Source organism: Vespa crabro, chromosome 12, assembly GCF_910589235.1.
Source record: "Vespa crabro chromosome 12, iyVesCrab1.2, whole genome shotgun sequence".
NCBI classification, from domain to species: Eukaryota; Metazoa; Arthropoda; class Insecta; order Hymenoptera; family Vespidae; genus Vespa; species Vespa crabro.
In genome coordinates, this window is record NC_060966.1 from 6,018,297 (window position 1) to 6,042,395 (window position 24,099).

The following is a 24,099-nucleotide window of genomic DNA, read 5'->3' on the forward strand; positions in this document are numbered from 1 at the left end:
GTTAGCGGTATACGCTTTACTTATTCTGCTCGACCTAATCCCACGTCGATCCATGATCTAATCGATTACATGTACCATATTTTAGAGGCTACCATGGATATACCTGTCTGGTTAGGGAACCACCTCACGTTATGTGTTACGGTTAGTCACTTACATGTAATATGTAATGTAATATATATATATATATATATATATATATATATATATATATATATATATAAATACATACATATATATAAATATATATATAGAATATGTACTTTCTCTCTGTTATAAATTTTATAATCGATCTATTTGTTTGATGGTAGAATACGGCTGCATAATAATGTTAGTAATGCGTAGTAATGCACGCACGGCAATGTGCTGACGTTACTCACAAGAAGTGATTAAGAACAGTCGTTGTTAAAGTTGGTCACGTAATTAGAATGCATCCTAATCGTGCCGAAGAAAAATTATGAGTGTATAACTTGCCTGTAGTCTTTCACGTAGCGTAATGTACTCGATGTGGCATGCGAATTCCGAAGCTTGTCAGCTAATGATCAATCATACCCCACAAGACTTCAAAAGAATATTCATTTCATCATGCACATGCGATGCGTTTACATTTACCTAATTACTACAGAATATACTTATATCGTTCTCAACGTTGTTAGATGATTGTTATATTCACATTTTTTAGCGTCACTTCATACATCTAAAGGTTTATTAGTTATGAGTATATTTTTAACATATGTCTTCTCTCACTCTATTTCTCTCTCTCTCTCTCTCTCTCTCTCTCTCTCTCTCTCTCTCTCTCTCTCTCTTTCTCTCTTTGTCTCTATGTCGACCTAATCAACATTTCTTCTGACACATATCATCGCATGTTATTAGGTTTATTAGAACAACGAACATTCTTTTTATCAATCGATTGCGAATCAATGATACTTGATGAGAAATGAAATCAGTCAGCACGAATTGATATGAATCAATCATTATGCGATAAATCAAAGCTTAGATCATTAGGAAATTAGAAAAGTAAGATATCAGTAGAGATAGGATTGCTGCGAGTAACATTTCTCTTTACATCCTTGTTGCTAAGAATGATGTTATAACATAGATTTTTTTTCAGTAAGAGTCAATCCTATCCGCATCACGGAATATCTTTTCTTCGCAATTTTTGGACAAAAGAATACCGACGATTTCTCAATTTCGGCGAGGGATAAGTTGCAACCAAAATGGACGATATATTTATTTAAGGTTGGTGATTTTTCAAAGAAAAATTTATATTCCATATCGTTTGCTCCAATTAAACGTTTCTTATGCTTCCAGATATCATTCTCTCTCTACATGCTTGTCACCGTTATCATCTTGATCAATCTTCTAATTGCTATGATGAGTGACACTTATCAAAGTATCCAGTCGCAAAGTGATATAGAATGGAAATATGGACTCAGTAAACTTATACGTAAAATGCAAAAGTAAGTATTGTTTATGGGGATAATAACCTTGACGTTTTAACAATTTTTCTTTCTTTAAGAACACGAACTGCTCCCTCGCCATTAAATCTGTTCACCACGTGGATAATATATCTTGTAAAGATGTGTAAGAAGAAAGCAAATAAAAAGAAGAAAATGAATGTAATGCATGGTTTTATGAAGAAACATACACTTCCGAAAAGTTCATTCTCTCAAGTACGTTATGACAGTCAAGTCGATGAAATAGGAAAATTTAAGGTGTTGAATCTAATGAAGTTTCTTCCTCTGTAGGATAATAAAATACTTTTATTGGATCGCAACAAGGTCAACGATGGTTTCGCTCTACTACGTTCGAGTCCTTTTCAAAGCCAATCATCATTAAATCAAGCGTCAAAAATAGAAAATGTCGTCGAATGGGACATCGTTCGTCGGAAATATAGAATGCGTTTTGGAGATGAGATAGAGAAACCGTCGGGAGAGGATCACATTGTCAATGGAACGATATAAATGATCTTAATTGTTTCGGAACAAGTATTAATTTCCAGTCAGTCCTGTACCACAAATATAGTCATATTTCTTAAATATATACATTTTTACCACCTTATAGATACGAGAATATATTGAGAGTGATATAAAAATCATACTTGACGTTCTACTTTTATATCTCATTTTTTCCAAATGGTGGTTGTGCATTAGTTTCCAAAAAAAATGAACCACGAGCATTCCGATTAACGTTTTCACCCATGAACACCATAGTAGAGTTATCTTTGCACTTGCCTGCTTTAAATTCTATCCAACTATTGCATTGAACAGCATTAAAAGTTAATGGATTGATAATAGATTCGCCCATAAAATCGTGAGCTCTAGCATGACTGCAGTATTCTGATAACAATAAAAACAAGAAAAGTTTATGCTTATAAAAAAAAAAAAAGAAAAAAAACATTAATAATTTAAAATCACTTACGAGCTGAGAAGACAGGACATCCAGGCTGCCTGAATGTTCCTCCGTTTGGATAGAAATCAACATGACCAATTGATCTGATGAACCCAAGTGTTCCTGCGCAAGTGTGTATAATATCCACAAATTTGGCATCTCTAGAATCTAAACGAATTCTTAAATCGTTCAAACTCGAAGATTCGAAACCTGGTCGAGCCGGATCCATGCCAGTTATTCTTCCAATTGTTCCGGATACTTCCATCCCAGCAAATCCAGCAACATGAGCTCCTAAACTATGTCCTAGTATGTGTACATCGTCCAGCGAGAGGCCAGTTTGTGAGACAAGAAAATCCAACATTTCTGCTATATATTTGCCGATCTATAAGCATGATATATCCATCCAGAATTTTAGAAATTAACAATTTATTTTTTGTATAAATCAATTCATTTCATACAAACCTGGCGAGTTAGTTTCGCGGCGATCCCATACTCTTTCAATGATGCAGGGAACCAGTTGATGCTAATAACATTATAATTACCCACTGTTAGATAATTTTGTCGAAAATCTTGCAACCAATATGTGTTTGCACTATCAGTCCATCCATGAATGAGTATCTTTGTAGGATTTTCAGATTCAAAAGGAGATTCTTTTAGACCTGTTATATCATTTACCTTCAAAAAATATCCTTGAACAGGATTGTTTTTTGTATAGAGCTCGAATGAAACATCTTCGGATATCAAATTCGGATCGAAAATATTATTTATAACCGATCGGTCATCTTGAATTGTTCCCATTGGATTAACAAGAGCATCTAAAAGTACTTCCCCTAAAAATAATCTTTGCGATTTATCCGCCGTTAAATGGCGTTGCATATCATTGGTGAAACTTTTAGATAAATCTGTAAATATAACAGATTAACTTTACTATCAATTTCATCAACTAAAAACTTTAGATACTATATTAAAAAAGGACTGTAAAATATTTACTTAGAAGAATTAATAAGAACACAAACCAAGCGATGAACGTCATGATTGCATTTGCTTGGACCAACAGTAGGTACCATTATTTATGTATTCGAATCTTATGTAACAATACAATTTTCTATTCTTATAAATTTTGTTGAGTAAAATAATAGGATAAAATTGTTGCCTAACTAATGGTTGTCATGTAATCAGTTCCGCTACAGTACATTATTTACGTTGATTTATCTAGAATGAATTTTCTTTTTGTTTATTGGGCAATAAAAAGATAACAATCAGAAAACATGCATATATATATATATATATATATATATGTTTATATATTATTATTATATAATTATAGAATATTTAATTATAAAAAAATTATATAAAAATAAAAAATTATACATTTATTTTTTACGTAATATTAACAAAAAAAATATTGTTTTTATTTTTAGATATTTTTAGATTTTTAGATCGTTTCACGATCTATTCGTAAAAAAACTAAAAATACTATTTTTAGTTTGCTTATCACTAAAGAGATCTTCATAGTCAATATTTTATTTTAGTTAAATATAATATGTTCTTGCCATATTTTGTTTGAGAAACAACATTAAGACCTAATGCAGCTGCTTGCTCGCGTATATAATTCTCTTCTTCTCGTGTTAAACCTTCAGGAAATGGTTGTCTTGATAGATAATTATCTCGAACAAAAGATTCACACATTTCTCGAGCTGCTTTTTGAAATTCACATTCGTTTTTCTCTTGCTTAGAAGAATTGAAACAATTGAACCATAATCGTTTTTCTATTTCATTATGTTTATTATATTTTTCATTCGCCTATCATTTTCCATGAAAATAATATAATATGTAAAAGTGAAAACCTTAGAAATAAAAAAAGAAAAAATATTAAATAATAAGATAATATCACACTAACCAAACAAATTTCTTTATATATGTCTTTATCGTTTGGTTCCATTTTGTATGCAATTTGCAATTCTTTCAAACCTTTTGTATATTCCCCAATTTTTACCAGTGCTTTGCCACGACTACAATATAAAAAATAAAATAATTAATTTCGATTTCTAATATCATCACTTGTGAAACATTATGAATGGAAAATATACTTGAAGTAAGTTTTAACAGTAGGTATGGGTACTTTGTTACAAGCTATGGCGGCACGACGTGGCATTTCTTCTTTATTAAAACATATTGCAAGATTATTGTAAGATCTGGAAAGTAATCTTTTCACTTCTTCTTCTTCCTTATCATCTTTTAATTCTGCATCTTCCAATAAACGTATGATTTTTTCGTATCTATACAAATAAATTAAAATATTAGTAATATCTTAATATCTGTATCAAATAAAAATATATTTTCTTTACCTACTGTCTTATGGCTTTCTTAATCTTCATGTTTGTAAAATTATGTTTGGCTGTATTAAGCAAATCATTAACACTTTTAACAATATTTGAAAATAATTTTTGTTCTTCCATGTTTAGATTAAGATAAGAATAAGCTGACCCATTATCAAGAAAATCAACCAAATGAATAACAAACATAACTTCTTCATTAGGTAAAATACGAGGAAGACATCCAATACTTCCATATGCAAGATCAGGATGAATAATAAAAACAGCAATTTCATGTTTTTCCATACTGGTTATAGCGAGTTCAAGTCCAGGAATTAATAAGTTCTGATTAAGACGAATAGTTTTTGGATGTCCATGCGCATATGTAGAATCAAAAGGTTCATCATTATATTCAAAATAACTAATATATTTAATAGTGACCTGAGCATTGTATGGTACAACCTTACCAACTCCTTTTTGTTTAATTAATTTCATAATCTATATTTAACAATGATTTAATAATGTTATTTAATATTGATTTTTTTAAATATTTAATTTTTATTATTAATTACAGTATACCTTTCCATCTTTTGTTACTGGAGTCATTTTTGTTTTCATTGTTGCGAAACTTATTCCAAAAGGCACAGAACCTGTAGCTTCATTATTTTCTTCAGCTTCGTCGATTTTAAAATCATCCATATTAAGCATATTAATTAATTCTTCATTTGACAAAAATACGTTCGGATTGTATGAAAATTTATCCTCTTCTTCTTTCTCCAAATATTCATCTCCAATTTCAAGAGTAAAACCGTCTGGAGATAATAAATCACTGAAAAATACAATTATTGTTATACAGTTCATTAATACGCACCAATAATATAATTTAATTTTTCTATTACCTCAATGTAAACCCTTCGAGAAGATTTAAAGGCTTTGCCATCTTGAATCTTTTATAAAAACTTATTAAATATATCCGAATAGATTTTTCAAAAATTCGATCATAACAAAAGACTATCTTTTATTAGATGATCAAACGGAGCATCAGTGACATCTATGAACCAGTATAAACAAAACCAGTGTATTTATTAACCTTTATATTGAAGTATTCCTATCAAAAAAAAAAAAAAAAAAAAAAAAAAAAACAATAACTTCTACTTTACACAAACAGCAGTGTATTACGAAAGTCTAAGCTTAATAATTAATATACGTACAATTAACAATATGAAGAAATATAATAATTATAATATACATTTCTTCATTTCTAAATAAAATTACAGTAACATACATATATTTCTGACATATAATCTACAGTTTTTTATTATTTAATATCAGTGAAAAAGTTAATATATATATTAATAGATCATGAGTTCTCACGGTAAAGCAGAAACTGAAAGATTAAAACAAAATTTAGAAGAACAGCTTGATAGATTAGTGCAACAGTTAGAGGATCTTGAAGAGTGCAAGTAAGAGAACAAATTATTTATATAAAAATATTTATATATTGTGATATAATATTAATATTATGCAGAGATGAAATGACTAATGAAGAATATGAAGAAGCCAAAGAAGAAACAATGGAACAACTTCGTGAATTAAATGAATCATTACAAAGAATGATTTCTGGAAATATGACTCTTATCAATCAACTTGGAGCAATGCAATTGGTACATAGACATATTTATTCATAAACAACAATGCAATATAAAAAATTTAATCTAATATAAACTATATGATCCAGGCAGCTCAAGCAGCAATAAGTGCAGCTTTTAAAACTCCTGCTGTAATTAGAATGTTTGGAAGACGTGAGCCGGATCAACTCAGAGAACGTCTTTTTCAAATTGAACGTGACATAAAACTTGGGAAACTAAATAAAGATGCTGGTGATCGATTACGTACTGAAGTACTGAGTGCTTTAAGACAGCTTGGAGAAAAATTGGATCCTTCCGAATTACAATTATTAGAAAAATTTTCTTTAAATAGTATAGATGCAACGAGTTATGTACAAGTGACAGAGGCTGTAGAAAAGGGTCAAATGGCCTTAGCAGCAGTTGGTAAAGAAGTAAGAGCTACTCAAAGTACCTAGATTTTTTAATTATACTTTATATCAATATATGTCCATGTTATAAGTACTTCCTATTTGGAATATAATAATTTTTTAAATAATATTAATTTACATATGATTAGAACATCTTATTTTAAATATTATGCTTATTATCTAAATTATTTATTTAACATCTTGGTTAATCTTAAATATTTAAAAAAAGAAAAAAATACAAATTATATTGCGTTATATAATTAGGTTCTACAACTTTATGGTTAATTCATTTATTTAATCTAAGTTCTAATATAAATTCAATTAATATTCATATAAATGTAAGTTATGTAATGAAATAAAAAAAAAAAAATAACTTTCTATAGATGATTTATAATTACAAACTAAACTACGTATATTTTTAAGTATGAAGCAGTGGAATGAGTAAAAATATTGGACTAGTATGTTTTAATTTGCTTTTGTGCACACATACTATCTTTTACTAATTGAATTATCACTGTTTTTATTCACAAACCCTGTGACTTATTAAATATACTTATTTATTATTTAATGTTATGTAATATCAGAATTATTAAGAGAAGAATATAAGTATAATTAATAACAATTAAAATTGTATCTCTGTATAATTAATTAATTCTTAAATCAAATACTTAAATGAAAGTACAATAAGAGAGTAAACTGTTCATCTAAACAATTATAATGAAAAACTGATAATTTCTGTAAAAACATAAGCTAGGTTTTTAATTTGAAATTAATAATTGTAAAATGTTGTATCATATAAAAAACAACAATTGTACAAATTGAATAAAAGAATTAATAACTTATATTGTTAAATACAAAATAGTATGGTCGAAAAATATAAATTTATGCATAAAAAATACTTCCATTTAAGAAGGAAGCCTACAAGGAGAAAATAGATTGGTGTCAAGTATATATATATATATATATATATATATATATATATATATTACTGTGGTTTATCTTTTCTCAAAAAAAAAAAAAAAAAAAAAAAAAAAAAAAAAAAAAAAAAAAAAAAAAAAAAAAAAAAATCGAACATGATATTTCTTATAGATCTTCATAGTAAAATCATTATAAAGCTTATTGCGCCTTCTATTTAATTAACGTTTACGACGACAAACTCTTTTATGTTCACGTTGCCAATGAACCTGTTGACAATCAGTACTGCAATAAGCTGTGTTCCAACAGCAATGATATATTGCTTCAGCTTCGCAGTTGTAACACTGTAATTACAACATAGTAAATATTAATTAAAGTGTGTGTGTATGTGTGTGTTTGTAACATAAACAATTGTGTGTGTGTGTGTGTGTATATGCAAAAAAAATACCCATTGTTTCTTTTTAATTTCAGATATAATCTGTTGATGTCTATCAGTTAGTTGCCTCAACTCTTTGGCATGTTCTGCTTGAAGTCTTTCCATTTCTCTGCATTTGTCAAGCTCCAATTCTCGTCGTAATTTTTCTAACGCCGTTGTTATAGGTTGTTCAGAAGTCCTACGTTCCCTTTTTATCTGAAACATTTTGTTCATAAAAAATAAAACCAACATGTTGCAGAATAAATAAGTATTATTAATGCACATTTTAACATTATGAAATATACTTTTGTATATATTATAATTTTATTTTATAATATATTATTAGTTAAATATACCTTTGCTGGTATCACTTCTGTTTGAATTTGCTCTGTTTGCACGAGAACGCATTTAGATCTTGGTTCTTGAGAACTAGATGTTACCATGTCTTCTTGAGATCCCTCCTTCTTTAAACCTTGTGGACATGTACTGGATATTTCTCTTGTAGGTTCATCCTCAGCTACCGGTAAGTGTGGGACTTGTCTTTCTTCGCTTCCAGCTTTACTTCTTGGAGATTTATTTCCTTTGGTCTCTTGGGATGCTGTTAATTCTGCATGACCATCAGTACTTAGACGTTCAACTTTAACTCTTAAGTCTTTTATAATCTGTTTTGTTGTATTGCTGTTGTATTGATGAGAAGTTTCTTTCAAGCTTGCTGAATCTATATGCCGAATTTTTGCAGCTTTGGGCCCATCATAGTCACTGCTACCATCTATTTCTTCAATAGTCTTGCCCGACTTTTGTAGTAAATGTTGATGATGTTTTAATTCTTCAAAAGCTCTGTTCCACGCCGTTGATCTCTTTATCTATGAAATAATAGTAGTAAATAGTGTGAAAAAAATTTATCATTGCAAAATTTAAATTGAAATGCAATGATAGGACAATTACTCGCATTTTCTTTTGTTTCCTTATAGGCATTACCTTCATTTCTTTCCACTTTCCCTTTTCCGAAGGCTATGCAAGAATTCGTTGTTAAGATAGTTATTTTATCTAAGTGCAACAACAATTTTTAAATCGGTTTTCTCTCAACGGTTTTCTCTCCTATCATGTCAGTGATATAATAGACTGTTAACTGCATGTAACCTAAACCGAGAATTTTCAAAGTGGTCGCGTAATAGTTTCGCGTGTATAATCAAAGGATACCGCAACGCGTGTTTACCTGTAAACTTTGTAAGCTGACACTAATCGGCCGAATAAAAACTTTTTCTATGTTAGCCCGCATGTGATGCCCCCCAAAGAATCGAACATCGTAGACATTGCCATTAATTTGCATAACTTTGGCTGGCCAATAAGGATATCCTTTTTGTTTAGCATAAACAAGTTGATGTGGTGGGTTGCATGGTATACAGAACCACATTTTCTCCGATTTCTCATTCGATATTCGGTAACAGTCCGCACACCGACGAATTTCTTGAAGATCATAACAGCAATCTTGATACATTGTGTTGCCCATTTCCCCGATTATACTGTGAGCTATAAAATTCGATAAAATATATAAAAAAATACATAGCACAGATAATAACATATTTAAAGGTTAAATATTTTACCTCCATGATATAACAGAATATTATGCAGAATATTGTGTGCATCTGCTTGAAATTCCGTTAAATTGTTGTATTCATTTTTGTTGGTTTTAGAGTCCATAATTGCCAAATCCATATGATTTTTTATAAGATAACCAGGACGCCATGCATCTTCACCTTCGCTTATCCAAGTAGGCCCAGAAAACCCACTTGGTGGTGTAACAACAGGATCATTATTAAAAACTATAGTTCGATTCGTAATTTCTAATGGTAATTTTGCTTTTAAATGACCACATGTAAAGCTAAGTATATGATTGAGATCAGGTTTGTCTGGATATGTGTCAGTATTTATTTTCTGGAAAAAAAAAAAAAAAAATATTTATATTTATGTTATTCATTTTATGTCAAAAATCTTAATATCTTAGAATATTTTCACATAATTATTATATTAACCTCACAAAAGTCACAAACTTTTAATTTTGTATTTGTAGGTACATGACAACCGAGATGATATACTCTGTGACATTGTTGACAAGATTCTACTAATCCAGCTTTTTGGCATTTGTAACAATACCAATCATGATCGATATTTCCTGGTGGTTCTATCGGTAATCTGTAACTTTCTTGTTCAATTCCTGTCTTTGATGGTACTTTTTTTAATAAAACAAGATTATCTTCCACAGCTTTGTTCAATTCTTCTTGAGCTTGTTGTTCTGTAATTCCGTAAACACGTGCCAAATGTCGTACCATGCGATCATTGCTAGGTAAACTTCTTTGATGCATTGTAATTTTTATGGCATCCCATATGCGTTGAGTCATAAAAGGATCTGTTCTCCGACGTATAGACATGATTATTGTGAATCAAGTACTGTAAATAAAAATAATATAATAATTATGGGACATTAAATTAATTTCATTAATAATAAAATTATTAATTGCATTATATTTCCATGGTATAATAAAGAATGTAATTCAAATATTACATCATAAAGTAGTATTCATAGAAATTATTTTTTGTTAGATAATATTTATTGCAAGCATCTTTACTTAAATATATTATCTATATAATAATATCAGACCCTCATATTCACTACCCACATGCAATGGGTTTACCAGAGACTAACAGTAGTCAGATGAGTTAGTTATAGTCTAGAAATTCTTTCAGTGACAGTATCCAGGCAAGTGACTTGTAAAAAAAAATTTAACTGTATTAAAAGTATAATAATTTTGATAGAATAACAAAATGAATATCATAATAATAGGTGTAGCAGGATATATTTTACTATTCTTCAATTTTATTGTACTAATAATACTTATAAAAAAGAAGTTTAAGTGTCAATCAGTGTCTTCATTTTATATCTTGTCAACATCTGACGTATTAAATTCAATGCTTACAGCAATAGTGCTACTTATAAATCATGCTGATATGATGGCCAATACAAATTATTTTTATAAAAATGAACGGATTTTAAATATAAATACTCTAAATAAATATTCAGACACATTTTTACAATTTTATGAAACATATAACTTATCTGCCGTGAACTATTTTGATCTAACAACGTGTAATATAAAAAATCTGCTTATGCACAATGCTATGTTTCTAATGCCTTTTACAAATGCATTTATATCATTAATAACATTTTCTATACAATGTAATTTAAGTGCTACATTTATTAGTGATAGATACAACAATTACTTGCAATCAAAAATAAAAATGGAACAAAATCCAATTAGAATTTTTGATAATATTAATAATTCAGAATATCATAACATAGAGGTTGCAAACACAGATGATACAAGTTCTAAAATTGACGAATTAATAACATCAAAAGATACAACTACTCTAAAAATTGAAGAAAAGATTCCACAGTTTTTTCATAACATAAAATTTAAAAACATCTTTGCAAAAAATAAGAGCATTGTTGGAATGAGTGTATTAAGTCAATGGTTGATACCAATGGTTTCGACAGGAATTTTATATTTTGCGGACTATCAAAGCATAGGTATGATGTTACAAAATGAAAATGCAGAGTGCATGTATGAATCTCCTTTCTCTTTTTATAATTGTTTTACAATAAATGAGGACACTATACATACAGAAAATTCGCATTCAACAATTTCGATACCAGTCTACAATGATTACATTAATAATACAAGTTCATTGAAATTATTCAATTTGAATGTAACAGAAAAAGAAATAATTTCGAAAGTATATGATATTATGAATTCGGCATTAAACAATACGTATAATTTAAAAAGTAAAAACTTCAGTAATCTTTCTAATCTAATTCATACAGAAACCAATGCAGATCCAAATAATAGCACAAATAACATTAATAACACTGATTCTGAAATAAGTTACAACGAATGGGTAATAACAAATGATTTAAATACCTATAATTGGTCTGATGATATATTGATTAAACACAAAAGTGATGTTCAAATAAAAGATGAAGAAGAAGAAGAGATTAAAAAATTATTACTGCCATGGAATATTTCTTCAATTCCTTTAAATTTAATTGAAAAAAATAAAATGAATAAAAATATATCTCAAGATAATGGCCTTATCAATAATGAAAACGTAACTATATTATTGATAAATGATAAAAACAGAACAGAACAAGCTTTATTACCAATATCTAAAGAAAAAATTCTTTTGGATATTATATCACGAATAAAAAGTAGTACCTCTAAAGGAAATAAAAAAAAAGGAAGCAGAACTAAAAAAAGTGAATTACAGTATTATAATATTGAAAATAACATCTCTACAACAGAAACAATAACAGTTATTACAGAACTCTATCAAGATGTTGACAAGTTATTTGAGACTAATACAATATGTACCATGGATAAATGCATTATATCAACAAAATTTTTAAGATTGTATTTTCTTGTGCTTATATTTATAATATATTTCTTACCAATTATCTTGTCATCCGTTCTACAAGTACGTAGTAAATTTGTTTGTCAGAATGTATTAAGTAATCTGAAAGAAAAAAATTCAATTAGATATATTATTTCTAATAATTCTTGTTTGAACATGAAGTACAGTAATAAAGAATCTGACCAGGCATGCAATCATATTAAAATATATGACAACATATTAAAAGAATCAATACAAGTTGACAAATTATTAGAAACGATTAAAGTATCTTTAATAATTGGCATAATGTTATGGACACCTATTTTTTTGCAAACTATACTCAAAGTGTTTTTATGTGTCAATGTATCAACATGGATCACAGACTGTACATTTCTATGTACTATATTCAATGATATCATAAGAAACATTTTCAATCTAAGCATAGTTAAAATACAAGAAATTCCAAAAAATTTTAGCAGAAAAGAAAACTCTGTACATCCCAGCGAGTAAATCATTTAATATTTAATAGTTATTAACAATCTCATTGTCACATTATTCAGTCCTACAAATATTATATATTACTACTATTCATTATTTTATTATAATATCATTTAGTTGAGCTAATTATAAATTCTCCTAATCGACGAATGGATAAAAATTTAAGTATGAAAATAGAAATAAATTTGACATCATTAATCAAGTTCATTGTATCACAGATTTTTGTAGTATTTTCTTTATATAACATTAAACTATTCTAATTTTAATAACTGAAATTTGATGTTCTCGCAAACTTACTTGTGTTCGTTAAGATAATGGACGATCTTCTCATGTAACTATTCTATTTACGAATTAGCGAAAAAATAGAAATCCTGCTTAATCTACCAAATGTCCAATCGATTATTAACACGAATCCTTGAAGGTCGCTAGATTAGTAAAAAGAATTTCTTATCGACGCCCAACAACACGAAACGAAGTGGTAATTAAACGATAAAAGACGCGTACGGATACTGTGCGCACGTCACGAGCCCGACATAACCTCAATGGTGCGCACGCAACGGTACGACCGTAATTGCCTGCTGATGAAATATTTTTTTTTTTTTCGTAGCTTCACTATTAATAATTTTCTAACGTAGAGAGAATTATTTTTTATATAGAATACAAACTTACGAACTATTTATATTTTCTAATTTATATTTGTATGTGTATCGCCAACTAATTCGTTCTATACAGAATATTACATATTAATGAAACATTCTTACAAAACCTTATTACTGTTTTTCAATCGCATAGTAACAAACTTTTATTGGTAATTGTCCAAATTACAGTTGTTTAGAAAGATAACTTGTGAATGAATATCGATTCTTCATTACACCAAACTACTTTGAAATAATTTTTAAGTGGTTTCAAATACCATTTGTTGCGCGCCATTAACAATTTTTAGTTATCACCTATAATAACCCGCATTATGCTGCTATGATTCGTATGAATTTATCAGTTTTCAAACCCATAATCACCGATAGCTATTAATTATTAAAATCAGATGAATATATACATTTCGTCGATTATTATCTAAGCTTTCATTTTGTATATCCCTCTCCATGCAAAATTTCACGTTTCTTCGTATTTGTTCGTATAGTATTTTCACGTCTATTACGTCTCTTTTGTACAGTACATTCGTATCTCTTCGGGTATCTTCGTACAGACGTTCGTGTCTCTTTGTGTCCCTTTGTGTATTACTCCGCCCGCGCGTTACTTCGTTCAATATGTTACAATAATTACATTTCAATGCAATATGTTCGAGTCTCTTTATATAAAAAAAAATTAATCAGTTATTATTTTTAATAGAAAAATATAAAGAATTAATGAATATATTAATATTTACATTTCTCTACAGGTATTTTTTATTTTCCCATATTGATTTTCCACCAATACAAAGTCCACCAGAACAACCAACAGAATAACAGGATCTATTACCTAAGTGAGATTTTATCCGTACATTAGAAACAGAAGTATCTATTATTAATTTTTCTGAAATCCAAGAATTATATTCTCCTTTATCGTTAATTTCTTCGTATTTATTAGTGAATTTAGGTTTTAATTTAGAAAAGAGATCTTTCGGAAGTCCATCTTGTTCTGCCAACATCGTACAAATTTGAGTTAAGTCAATAATGAAATTTGGCAATAAATCTATTTCATTCGACTTAAGTTTTTCGTCAGGAAAACAAATTTTTCTTTCTCTTTCTTGTGCTTTTATTAAAATTTCGTCATAAATAGGGACTCTCATGCATCGAAATTCATCAGGGAAATTTTGGTTTTTAAATAACAATGTTTTTTCATCAATTGCAAACTCAATAGTACTATATTTTCCAACGCATAAAAGTCTTAAAAAAATTGATATCATTCCAGACACCGTACGATCTTGATTTAATAAAATGAATTTATTTTTAATAACGTATGGTTTTGGCATGTGATAAGTGTCGTTAACTGCCATTGAAATTTGATCGCATAAACATCCATACAAAGGTATTTTTGCTTCACCTAAAGAATCCTTCATAATTTCATATGGACATATTGATATGCTTTTTATTTTATAAACATCTAAAGTTAATAGTGAAGATCTCATTGCACTTATCAATTCGTTTGGATTTCTTGGAAATAAATGTGTTTGTCCACAATTGAAATTCACAATACGACATTTTGCATCATTACGAATTTCTTTGGATTTTTTTGTTTTCGTTAGATTGTACTCATGTTGAAAAATTCTAATTAGAGGAAAGTCAATGAATTTCAAATCAACTCCTAACTCAGGAGTTAATTCTTTTTTTTGTGATTTATCTACATAAAGAGTCACATCTTTTACAAAAACTTCTAATGCAAATAATTGTTCATCTTTTGTATTTATACAATTGTCATTAGTCATGACTAATGTTATTCACAATGCAGTCTTAGAAATTATAACATAATGAAATTAATGCTTTGTTATTTTTGAACTTAAAAATTAATAATTATACAAAACTGGAATAAAATGATAATTACACAAAATTTTGACAGGTGTAACTATACTGTCAATTGTTTTGATCTAATAATTATTAATATAATACATTTTTTATATTATATGATATCGTTCAATTTTGTAAAACTTTCATATTGATGAAAGTAATAATAAGAATATATGTATTTACTTACTCATTTTTATATAAAATACAAATGTACATATATATAAATGTAACTTCTTAATATTTATATACAAGGAAATTATTTAGACATTTAGAAATTATAGTAATGTATCCTCAGATCTAATATATTCCCCAATATCTGCTTGATGGAAACAAATTGTTGCCATAGGATCAGCATTTTTACATTCCAATGTGCTTTTAGCCATTACACCAAATCCCTATAAATATTTAACATTTAGAAGATTGTTGATATAAGATATATTATATCAATATATAAGACTATTACTAAAATAATACAATACAATACATACCAGAGGTATATCATTCATAGAAAAAACAACTACACCTTGGTATTGTCCTGTATTCTCTGTTATACGTCCTAAACCAGATTTTAAGACATGATGTCCATATAAAAATTGTTGTTCTGCAGAGGACTTTACCCAGAGCTTATGCTTAAAATAGAATATAATAAACAATTATTAACTATAATAAAATTATCATTTGTGTATATATAATGTTATTTACTTGAGCATATGGTGCAAGGTAATTCAAAGCAGTAATATGCAATTTAAATTTTCCTGATTTAGTAAACTTTCCCAGGCATGTACCTAGACTAACTAAATTATCTGGACTAACTGTATGTGCTAATGATAAAATCTTTTCTGACACATAATATATTCTATCCTTCTTTTCACGAAAACAATATGTGCCATCTGGTCGGTCTATCAAATTTTTTATATTTTCTCCGATACTGTAAACAAAATAATTAAAAAATAATTAACGAAAAATAAATAAGAAATAATTCCAAGTGAATTTTAACAATCCATTTATTTTTGAAAAAAATGACTTACTATTTTTTTAATTTTTCGAACACAAGTTTTGTTCTTTCTTCTGATAAACGTTTCATATTTGTTAAAAACTAAGTTTCACTCGTCTATAATTTTAAATAATCGAATTTTAACAAAAATAATTCCAACGCACGGCATAAACACAAAGCGTGTAGGAATAGTTAAACTAATCTAACATAACCTTTTTACCATTCTCGATCATAATGCCGCCAATTCAGCAGGAACCAAACAAATAGGAAATAATATAAGAAAATTAGATAATATTATGAATAATATTATAATGAAATATTATGATTGCTATTTATATATTAATTAAAACATTAGCATAGTAACATTGGCAGTTCATATACAGTAACAATATTAAAAAAAAAAAAAAAAAAAAAAATAAATAAACTAGAATTATTTTATATTCTTGATTTTCGTTTACAAAACTTTACTCTTTTGTCTTATATATTTTTCGAACCAATACTAGGTTTCAATAATTAAAAACTTCTTTTTATTTACATTCATATATTCATTTGTTATTTTATTCTACAATTTAAATAAATATGCATCAATAGTTAGAGAATTTAGGACAATACAGTTAATTTTTTATAAACTATTTAATTATTTACTTTTGATACTATTAATTGATATATTTTGAAACATTTTCAAATATTTGAAAAAAAAAGGATTTGGTATTTTGATAATTTTTCTTATGTGATTTAAGTTTTTTTATATATTTTGTGAAGAAACAACTTGTTTACGAATCATATGTTCGTTTCATATATGTTCTCTTGTATACAAATTTACAGGATCATGAAGTTTATGTTACTTATAATGACATATGCATATTACAACATGTTACAGCATTGACAATCAAAATTTATAAAACTTTCTACAAAATGATGTATTAATTTTAATTTGTAATGTAAATGTTTAACATAATTCATTTAATAACTTAAATATATATATATATATATAGCTAAACAACACATTGATAAAAAATGATAAGAAAGCGTGTTATTGCATTAAAAATAAAAATAGAAAGATTATAACTAATAAGTATATAAATGTACATTTTAATATAATGCATAAAAAGATTTAAATTTACAAGTATGCTATAAAATTATTATACATTTATGATTTAAGATCAATAATAATCAATTACTAACATTGGAATTATAAAAGAACATACTTCTTATATTAAAATTTTTATTAAACGTTTATATTAAGATAGGATCTATCAAATGTTTATATATAGTACCAAGAATTCTTTAAAGATTAACATTTTGACAACTATTAAATAAAGTACATCATTACTGTAGAACGTGTATACATATTTAAATTTTTGGCAAACATACACTCAAGTACAATAAATTAAAAAAGAAAAGCTAGGATTTTTAAGCAGCATTGTCATATGTGCGTATAAGATATCTCGTATTAATTAATAAGTCCATAGATGTTAAATGATAAAAGATATTTAAATGATGTATCACATCTTTATATGTTTTGCCTCATAAAGCTAGTTCATGTTATTTAGCTGGGCAAACTTTTATGCTTGGATCTAAAAGTGCATGATAAGAACTTTAATGATAAAATCAATCTTAACTGTTATTAAAAAATATCTATATAGAACTATACAGTCATAGTAAAAAAAAGTATATCTATATAATCATAATATAATCAAAATTGTAAACATTTGTCTTAGTTATTATGCAATTGGATTTTGTAAAATTTTCCTCTCACAAAAATCTTTAGATTTGTCTTTTTCTTTTCTTTTCTCTCTCTCTCTCTTTTTTTTCTATGAAATTAATACTTGTATCTGTCTTAATTTATTTATTATTTTTAAAAGACACATTATTTATTATTTCATTAAATTTATAAAATCAATATTCAAAATTTTATATAACTTGAGATTAATAAATTTTTTACAAATGAACTTCCAATTAATAAAGCCAAATTTATCTCCTAATCTATGTATATGACATAAATATATGAGTATTAGCAGCATAAAAGAAAACAATTGGATAAAAATTGTATATTTCATAATGAAAGTATTAAATTTTTTAATAAGGATTGCCATTCTGTAGTTCATAAACCATATATAGCTTTTATCTTCAAAATATACACAACAATGTATCTATTGTACAATATGAACAATAGATGTATAATAGATTAACTATTATGATACTGATGAATAGTTTGCTGCTTCAAACATTGGATATAACTATGTAATTTCTTGATAAATTTGTCTTATTTATGCAATCCTAGTTCGTATTTTCAATAATCTGATTATTTTCTTCCTATAGGAAGTATTATTCTTTACAGGATGTTATGTATTGTCCGTGCTTATGTAACTAGGCACATAATCACATTTTACTTGTATCATAATTTCGAATGAATAAAATATACACACATATAAGTGTACATATATTCCACAAGATAATTAATTTATTATAAAGAAAATATTATGACACAAGTAATAAAATCTTCTGTAATTCACCGAAATCTATTAAACTAATATTTCTCAGAATTGTTTTCAATATAGGTAAACATTTGTCGATACATTTCTTTTGATAATCGAAGTATTATCGATAATAATAAAGAGTAATGCGTGTCAATATTGTTATCGATTAATGATAAAATTAAGTTGGCAACGCTGGACAAAATCGCGCACATTTTATTTTGACGATAGAATAATACAAATGGCGGTCGTTCCAACTGTGAATCAGAAAACTTTTTAAATTTTTAAACACAAATAAACACGAAACAACGACAATTAAAATTCCAGGATGCAGGTAGGGCAGATCGTCGTTTTTAGCGAATGGCTACTATCTTATTAAATTTTCAAACGAGAATCAAATTAAAGTTGCAAATAATCCATTTTCTGTAAGATTGTTTATTCAGGAGGTTTTTAATTAAATTCAGATATTTAATCCATTTGACTTTTTCAATTTTACGAAATGTCTTATAATTTCGTTCATAACCTCTCTCAAAGTTAAGTTCCTGTAGTGAATCACTGTATACTTGGCCTCGATCATTGTTTATCTCTCTCGTAGAACACACACTTTATCCTGCTGAGTTCAATTTTTCCTCAACGAATATAAGTTTTTATACTTATTTCCTTAGCTTCAGAAAATATTAAACGTTGGACTAGGAATAAGCTCGTTTTGATGAAACTCACGACTGATCATAAGTCGAGACAATTCATTGATGAAACATCTGAAAGGATATTTCTTATTTCGTTTCAAGCAAAGCTCACAAGTATTAGACTTCTGTTTACTTTTTTTCTTTTTTTTTTCTTTCTTTCTTTTTTTTTCATTTTTTTTTTTTTATTTTTTTTTCTTAAGAACTTTTATATATAGATTTGAACATTTTAACATGTATAAGTACTTGAGTGCATGTGAGTATGCACATATGGCATATAGATACATACAATGCTGCGATTTATAGCAATGTCTCCATGTGTTTCTTTCGTGAGTTCTCTTTCTAGTCGGAAGATCGTTTAATAATTTGTTTTCTGTTGCGTGTATCGGGATTATAAGATATGTATACAGGAGTATTGTTTATGTATCTTTCGCTCGTACATTAAATCGAATACCTCTCGTGTTTTGTACTATTAGAAAAATGTATACATACGCGACTTGTTTATATAACAGATTTCGTCCGAATATTTCTATCATTTTCACATCATCAAGATACGAGTTACTTTGTCCAATCTTGTTAAAATTTATCATATTCCTTTTTATAATTACTTATACTTTTATTTCTGTCGGAATTTCACATCTTTATCATTATATATATATGTGTGTGTATATATATATATATATACACATATATATATACATATATATACACATATATATGTCAATTATTCAAAAGTTGTTTTTCATTTTATTCCGAGATAGAATCTTGGTAGTCTTAACCTCTTTTTGTAGATTGAGAGTTTCGCTCTTCAATCCGAGCTAGGCAATGAAATAAATTATCATCTTTGTTTCTTTCACTTCTTTTTCCCCGATAACCACGCTTTCTCGGTTCCGGTGTATTATACCAATTACGTGATAATCGGTTTAATTGCTCAATTCTTGATAATTTTAATAAGCGAACCGAGATACCAGTTACGTCGGTGAAAATCGTCATACTTTTAAAATATTTACTTTGAGCAGCTTCCCGCGGCTCATTCCTCATCATATTCGCTACACGATCTTAAACCGTTCAGTACCGTCGTAATCGAATATTAGTATATTCACGACCTAACTGAAGTGATTTCTATGGAAAATAAGTACAAAAGATTGTTAAAAAAATAGTAATAAATTATTAGAAATTTTACAATATCAATATTACCTGTTCAGCTTGCATTCTCTGAGATACAGTTTCAATGTAATGTAATACCGCAAGATAAACGAATTTATATTGTGCTTCAGTCTGTACCATACCTGATCTCTGAGAACGTACTCTTTGAATCGTTCGTTGAATATCGATCTCACAATCAAGACCTAGTATAATCAATAATATAAATATAGTTTAATTATGTACAGTGAAATATTGTTGATTTAAAAATAATTGAAGATAATTACCGTGGCGTTTAATTTGATCCAAAATCATATCAATAACAATAAAAGTTCCAGTCCTTCCTATTCCAGCGCTACAATGAACAAGAATTGGCCCCATGCTTGGTGCATTTTGAGTATTTGACGCAACAGCTGCAGCTATTAATTCTTGTCTAGCATTTACATCATGAAGAAAGTTTAAAACACAACCAGGATCTGACGGTACACCATGATCAGGCCATGCCTATAAATCAGTTTGAGAATAATATTATTAATCTAATATTTTAAATTACTGTATTCTTATAATATGCAGCAAGATTCTCATAATCTTTTACGAACTATAATCAATGGTAGAAAGAAAAATAATAACTTGAAAATGATAATGGAATATTCTTCTGGCAACCGTGTTGTTTGGCTTGTTTCCTTGCAGTAAAAATTCACGTAAAGTATAATCTGCTGTTACAGTACAAGAAAGAGCATTAACTTTCCATGTGCCTCCGTATTCTGCAATTTCTCCCTCTTCAGGCCAATATCGAGCACATTTATTCTAAAAAGTAATGATATATGTATTACCATTTACTATATATTATTATTCATTATTAAAGACATTTTCTTTTCAATATACTTTTCCTCTTTCCATTTCTTTCGTTGTCATAACGATTACTCGAGTGTTTTCTTGGTACACCATGTGCCAAAAGTCTCCAATGGTATTTGGAAGACATCCTTGTGTAGCAATATAACATTTATTAAACTGTCCAACATCATTTCCACTAATACCAGGTGCAGCTCCATCACCTTCTTCATTCTGCAAACAATACTTATGTGTAATAAATGTAAATTTTATATATATATATATATATATATATAAATTATATGATATTATACCCTGATATAATTAGCATTGATATAATCTGATCCAGGTATATTAGGATCAACATCCTTCAAGCGTACTCTCGTGTGATCAACTGCAAGAAAAATTATAGAATGTATAATCTAACAGTGAAGAAACAACTTTTAAGGTGGCGCAATACAAATATATATCTTACACGGTAAAATATTTTTATATCGATTTTTTGCTCGATTTTCTAATCTTAAACCTTCTTTCCTGGAAAACAAATGACGACATTCTAGTTGTTGTAATGATTCGAATTCCTCCCAAAAGCCTGCTTTTCCTTTACCACGACCTGTACTGCCTTCATTAGTATCTGTCGCGCCATTTCGACATAATAACCCGTTAGAACACCCATTTTCTTTGTGTAACTGTCTAACTCTGCTTTCAATTCCGCTAGCATTTATACGAGTTGCATTGAATGGTTGTCTAATAGAGAAAATAGACATTAAAATTTTTATTTCAAAAATTGTAATTGCATAGGATAATAGTTCATTAACATAGAAAATATATAATGAAAAATATTCGTACCGGAGATGAACAACACTTCCACTTGTTTCAACCATTGGATTACGTTTATAGTGCTCTATGAGATCACTAAGACTATCAAATTTATCTCCTCCTCCCACATCATATTTATTGTCCTACAATATTAACTAGTTTAATAAATTATGAACAACCAGATAAAATATGATATAAATTAATGTAATCTTAACCAAACAGGATAAAAATATAGAACAATAATGTTATATAGCACAAGTATAATTAACCTGAGATCGTATCATAACATGTGTAACACGGTCATCAGTACGAACTGATAATACAAAATCACCAGGTTTGCTCTGTGATTCACGAACTAGAAAAGATCCATTTTTTCCCCTTTCCATCATCAATCGTTCTGCTTCCTTTGCTGATAAATGGCCATGGAACCACCTTTACCCATATTTTACTATTAACATACCATGCTATATGTGCGCATTTAAAGTAATAATAGAAGATTTTTATACTAACATATTAAATTGTAGTTTAAAAAGGGCTACACCTTTTATCGTATATTATACAATACCTTTCAGTTGTTGGATCAGCACAATTCAAAGGATATTTCAACTCTATTATCTCTCCATTTTTTTTACGAAGCTGTCCACCATTTTCCATGTAAAATTGTACAAGTTCTGATAATGTAGCGAACTTTTCACCTCCATAAAGATCATAAAAGTCTCCTGTATTTTGTATTTTAATGTGAGTCACTTCACCATTTCGTCTAAGAACAAGATAAATTATATGAATTAGTAATAAATATTTTCTATTTATATATATATATATATATATATATATATACTTTAATGTTTAAATCAAACGAAAATAATTTCGTATTATTACCTTACAGATAATGTGAAATCACCAGGATTGGATGAACTTGGACGTGCCAGAAAGGAACTATCATAACCTCGTTCCATTAATAAGCGCTCTGCCTCTAATCCTGATATGTTAGGGTGAAACCATCTACAATTAAAAATATTTAATTTAATTCATAGACAAACTTGTCTATAATACAACTTCAAAAAGTAAATATTTAACATTCTATAACATCAATGAGACATTAGATTTTTGAAAAACATTATTGTAAACAATTGTACACATAATAATTCATGAAATATGCAAATTTTTTTTTTTTGCAAAAAATTATGATAATCTCTTGCAATTTGTGAAAAATTAAAGAATAATTTTTTTAAATGTGATACATACAAGAACGATTGTTTAATTTTAACGTTGACACTTTATTTGCAAGTATGTCTGACTAACCTGCTGTTGTGCCGACGATACGCAAAATTGTTCTCGGAATGTCCATGAATTACGATAATCGTATTTTCTTTATATAAGTATAAAAACATGCCTTACCTGCGGGATGCCATGTCGCAATTACAACTACGCCCTGCTTGTAATTAATTCTTCATTGTAACACATTGAAATTCACAGTGGCGACCACAAAATTCTAAATACCTTAACTAAACATTAACTAAGCACTATAACGCTGTTTGACATAATTTATTTTACATAGTATACCATCACATACTAGATGGACCAACTCATATTTATTTTCTCCCATTTAATATATTTTTTACTCAAAAGATGGCGCAAG

General features: G+C 28.0%; 6 protein-coding genes and 1 long non-coding RNA gene across 12 annotated transcripts; 3 read left to right on the plus strand and 4 right to left on the minus strand.

The window, feature by feature from the left end:
* Window positions 1-2: 2 nt before the first annotated feature.
* LOC124428399 (transient-receptor-potential-like protein) lies at window positions 3-2,095 on the plus strand. The gene is made up of 5 exons (XM_046972363.1): window positions 3-141; window positions 1,109-1,236; window positions 1,309-1,457; window positions 1,517-1,670; window positions 1,746-2,095. Exons 1-5 carry the CDS (start codon window positions 132-134, stop codon window positions 1,959-1,961), a joined length of 657 nt encoding a protein of 218 aa, XP_046828319.1. The 5' UTR covers window positions 3-131; the 3' UTR covers window positions 1,962-2,095.
* A 1-nt stretch (window position 2,096) lies between these two features.
* LOC124428381 lies at window positions 2,097-5,774 on the minus strand. The gene is made up of 9 exons (XM_046972325.1): window positions 5,603-5,774; window positions 5,283-5,532; window positions 4,741-5,201; window positions 4,479-4,667; window positions 4,289-4,400; window positions 3,906-4,191; window positions 2,851-3,290; window positions 2,419-2,770; window positions 2,097-2,336 (listed from the first exon to the last, which is right to left on the minus strand). The coding sequence occupies exons 1-9, from the start codon at window positions 5,641-5,643 to the stop codon at window positions 2,113-2,115; spliced, it is 2,355 nt and encodes a 784-aa protein (XP_046828281.1). The 5' UTR covers window positions 5,644-5,774; the 3' UTR covers window positions 2,097-2,112.
* A 73-nt stretch (window positions 5,775-5,847) lies between these two features.
* LOC124428400 (protein LZIC-like) lies at window positions 5,848-6,841 on the plus strand. Its single transcript, XM_046972364.1, has 3 exons — window positions 5,848-6,166; window positions 6,232-6,367; window positions 6,442-6,841. Exons 1-3 carry the CDS (start codon window positions 6,066-6,068, stop codon window positions 6,784-6,786), a joined length of 582 nt encoding a protein of 193 aa, XP_046828320.1. The 5' UTR covers window positions 5,848-6,065; the 3' UTR covers window positions 6,787-6,841.
* A 290-nt stretch (window positions 6,842-7,131) lies between these two features.
* LOC124428392 (zinc finger MYND domain-containing protein 11) lies at window positions 7,132-15,037 on the minus strand. Of its 4 annotated transcripts, XM_046972350.1 has the most exons (10): window positions 14,397-15,037; window positions 13,310-14,318; window positions 12,573-12,637; window positions 10,102-10,516; window positions 9,673-10,003; window positions 9,285-9,598; window positions 9,047-9,079; window positions 8,425-8,931; window positions 8,102-8,284; window positions 7,132-7,997 (listed from the first exon to the last, which is right to left on the minus strand). In XM_046972350.1, exons 4-10 carry the CDS (start codon window positions 10,495-10,497, stop codon window positions 7,875-7,877), a joined length of 1,887 nt encoding a protein of 628 aa, XP_046828306.1. In that variant the 5' UTR covers window positions 10,498-10,516; window positions 12,573-12,637; window positions 13,310-14,318; window positions 14,397-15,037; the 3' UTR covers window positions 7,132-7,874. The 4 variants fall into 4 exon arrangements, with proteins under 4 accessions (XP_046828306.1, XP_046828307.1, XP_046828305.1 ...); XM_046972351.1 differs by having other exon boundaries at window positions 13,926-15,037; XM_046972349.1 differs by having other exon boundaries at window positions 13,310-15,037.
* Window positions 15,038-15,318: 281 nt separating this feature from the next.
* On the minus strand, window positions 15,319-16,904 carry LOC124428402 (60S ribosome subunit biogenesis protein NIP7 homolog). Of its 3 annotated transcripts, none has more exons than XM_046972370.1 (5): window positions 16,728-16,904; window positions 16,542-16,624; window positions 16,216-16,441; window positions 16,002-16,142; window positions 15,319-15,908 (listed from the first exon to the last, which is right to left on the minus strand). In XM_046972370.1, exons 2-5 carry the CDS (start codon window positions 16,595-16,597, stop codon window positions 15,789-15,791), a joined length of 543 nt encoding a protein of 180 aa, XP_046828326.1. In that variant the 5' UTR covers window positions 16,598-16,624; window positions 16,728-16,904; the 3' UTR covers window positions 15,319-15,788. The 3 variants fall into 3 exon arrangements, with proteins under 3 accessions (XP_046828326.1, XP_046828325.1, XP_046828324.1); XM_046972369.1 differs by having other exon boundaries at window positions 16,720-16,904; XM_046972368.1 differs by lacking the exon at window positions 16,728-16,904 and having other exon boundaries at window positions 16,542-16,713.
* A 2,492-nt stretch (window positions 16,905-19,396) lies between these two features.
* On the minus strand, window positions 19,397-24,011 carry LOC124428395 (tyrosine-protein phosphatase corkscrew-like). The gene is made up of 12 exons (XM_046972359.1): window positions 23,859-24,011; window positions 23,340-23,462; window positions 23,026-23,220; window positions 22,730-22,892; window positions 22,491-22,603; window positions 22,117-22,388; window positions 21,956-22,035; window positions 21,696-21,875; window positions 21,441-21,617; window positions 21,098-21,314; window positions 20,865-21,016; window positions 19,397-20,789 (listed from the first exon to the last, which is right to left on the minus strand). Exons 1-12 carry the CDS (start codon window positions 23,870-23,872, stop codon window positions 20,736-20,738), a joined length of 1,740 nt encoding a protein of 579 aa, XP_046828315.1. The 5' UTR covers window positions 23,873-24,011; the 3' UTR covers window positions 19,397-20,735.
* Window positions 21,537-23,463, plus strand: LOC124428403. Its single transcript, XR_006943151.1, has 3 exons — window positions 21,537-21,624; window positions 21,991-22,119; window positions 23,347-23,463. It is a non-coding gene; the product is annotated as an uncharacterized LOC124428403 (long non-coding RNA).
* Window positions 24,012-24,099: the final 88 nt, after the last annotated feature.

What these genes read in the sequence shown, in the direction of transcription:
- LOC124428399 (XM_046972363.1), top strand. An exon ending in GGACGATATATTTATTTAAG is followed by an intron (nt 1,237 to 1,308) that starts GTTGGTGATTTT and finishes TTATGCTTCCAG; the next exon opens with ATATCATTCTCTCTCTACAT. An exon ending in CTTATACGTAAAATGCAAAA is followed by an intron (nt 1,458 to 1,516) that starts GTAAGTATTGTT and finishes TCTTTCTTTAAG; the next exon opens with AACACGAACTGCTCCCTCGC.
- LOC124428381 (XM_046972325.1), bottom strand. Translation starts at nt 5,643, where the DNA reads ATGGCAAAGCCTTTAAATCTTCTCGAAGGGTTTACATTGAG. An exon ending in CTCGAAGGGTTTACATTGAG is followed by an intron (nt 5,533 to 5,602) that starts GTAATAGAAAAA and finishes TGTATTTTTCAG; the next exon opens with TGATTTATTATCTCCAGACG. An exon ending in ATGTCCTGTCTTCTCAGCTC is followed by an intron (nt 2,337 to 2,418) that starts GTAAGTGATTTT and finishes TATTGTTATCAG; the next exon opens with AATACTGCAGTCATGCTAGA.
- LOC124428400 (XM_046972364.1), top strand. Translation starts at nt 6,066, where the DNA reads ATGAGTTCTCACGGTAAAGCAGAAACTGAAAGATTAAAACAAAATTTA. An exon ending in GAGGATCTTGAAGAGTGCAA is followed by an intron (nt 6,167 to 6,231) that starts GTAAGAGAACAA and finishes AATATTATGCAG; the next exon opens with AGATGAAATGACTAATGAAG. An exon ending in AACTTGGAGCAATGCAATTG is followed by an intron (nt 6,368 to 6,441) that starts GTACATAGACAT and finishes TATATGATCCAG; the next exon opens with GCAGCTCAAGCAGCAATAAG.
- LOC124428392 (XM_046972350.1), bottom strand. Translation starts at nt 10,497, where the DNA reads ATGTCTATACGTCGGAGAACAGATCCTTTTATGACTCAACGCATATGG. An exon ending in TATTCTGTTATATCATGGAG is followed by an intron (nt 9,599 to 9,672) that starts GTAAAATATTTA and finishes CGAATTTTATAG; the next exon opens with CTCACAGTATAATCGGGGAA. An exon ending in TCAGCTTACAAAGTTTACAG is followed by an intron (nt 9,080 to 9,284) that starts GTAAACACGCGT and finishes ATTCTTGCATAG; the next exon opens with CCTTCGGAAAAGGGAAAGTG.
- LOC124428402 (XM_046972370.1), bottom strand. Translation starts at nt 16,597, where the DNA reads ATGAAACGTTTATCAGAAGAAAGAACAAAACTTGTGTTCGAAAAATTA. An exon ending in ACCTTGCACCATATGCTCAA is followed by an intron (nt 16,143 to 16,215) that starts GTAAATAACATT and finishes TTCTATTTTAAG; the next exon opens with CATAAGCTCTGGGTAAAGTC. An exon ending in CTATGAATGATATACCTCTG is followed by an intron (nt 15,909 to 16,001) that starts GTATGTATTGTA and finishes AAATATTTATAG; the next exon opens with GGATTTGGTGTAATGGCTAA.
- LOC124428395 (XM_046972359.1), bottom strand. An exon ending in GATTTCACATTATCTGTAAG is followed by an intron (nt 23,221 to 23,339) that starts GTAATAATACGA and finishes TCTTGTTCTTAG; the next exon opens with ACGAAATGGTGAAGTGACTC. An exon ending in GCTGATCCAACAACTGAAAG is followed by an intron (nt 22,893 to 23,025) that starts GTATTGTATAAT and finishes ATATGGGTAAAG; the next exon opens with GTGGTTCCATGGCCATTTAT.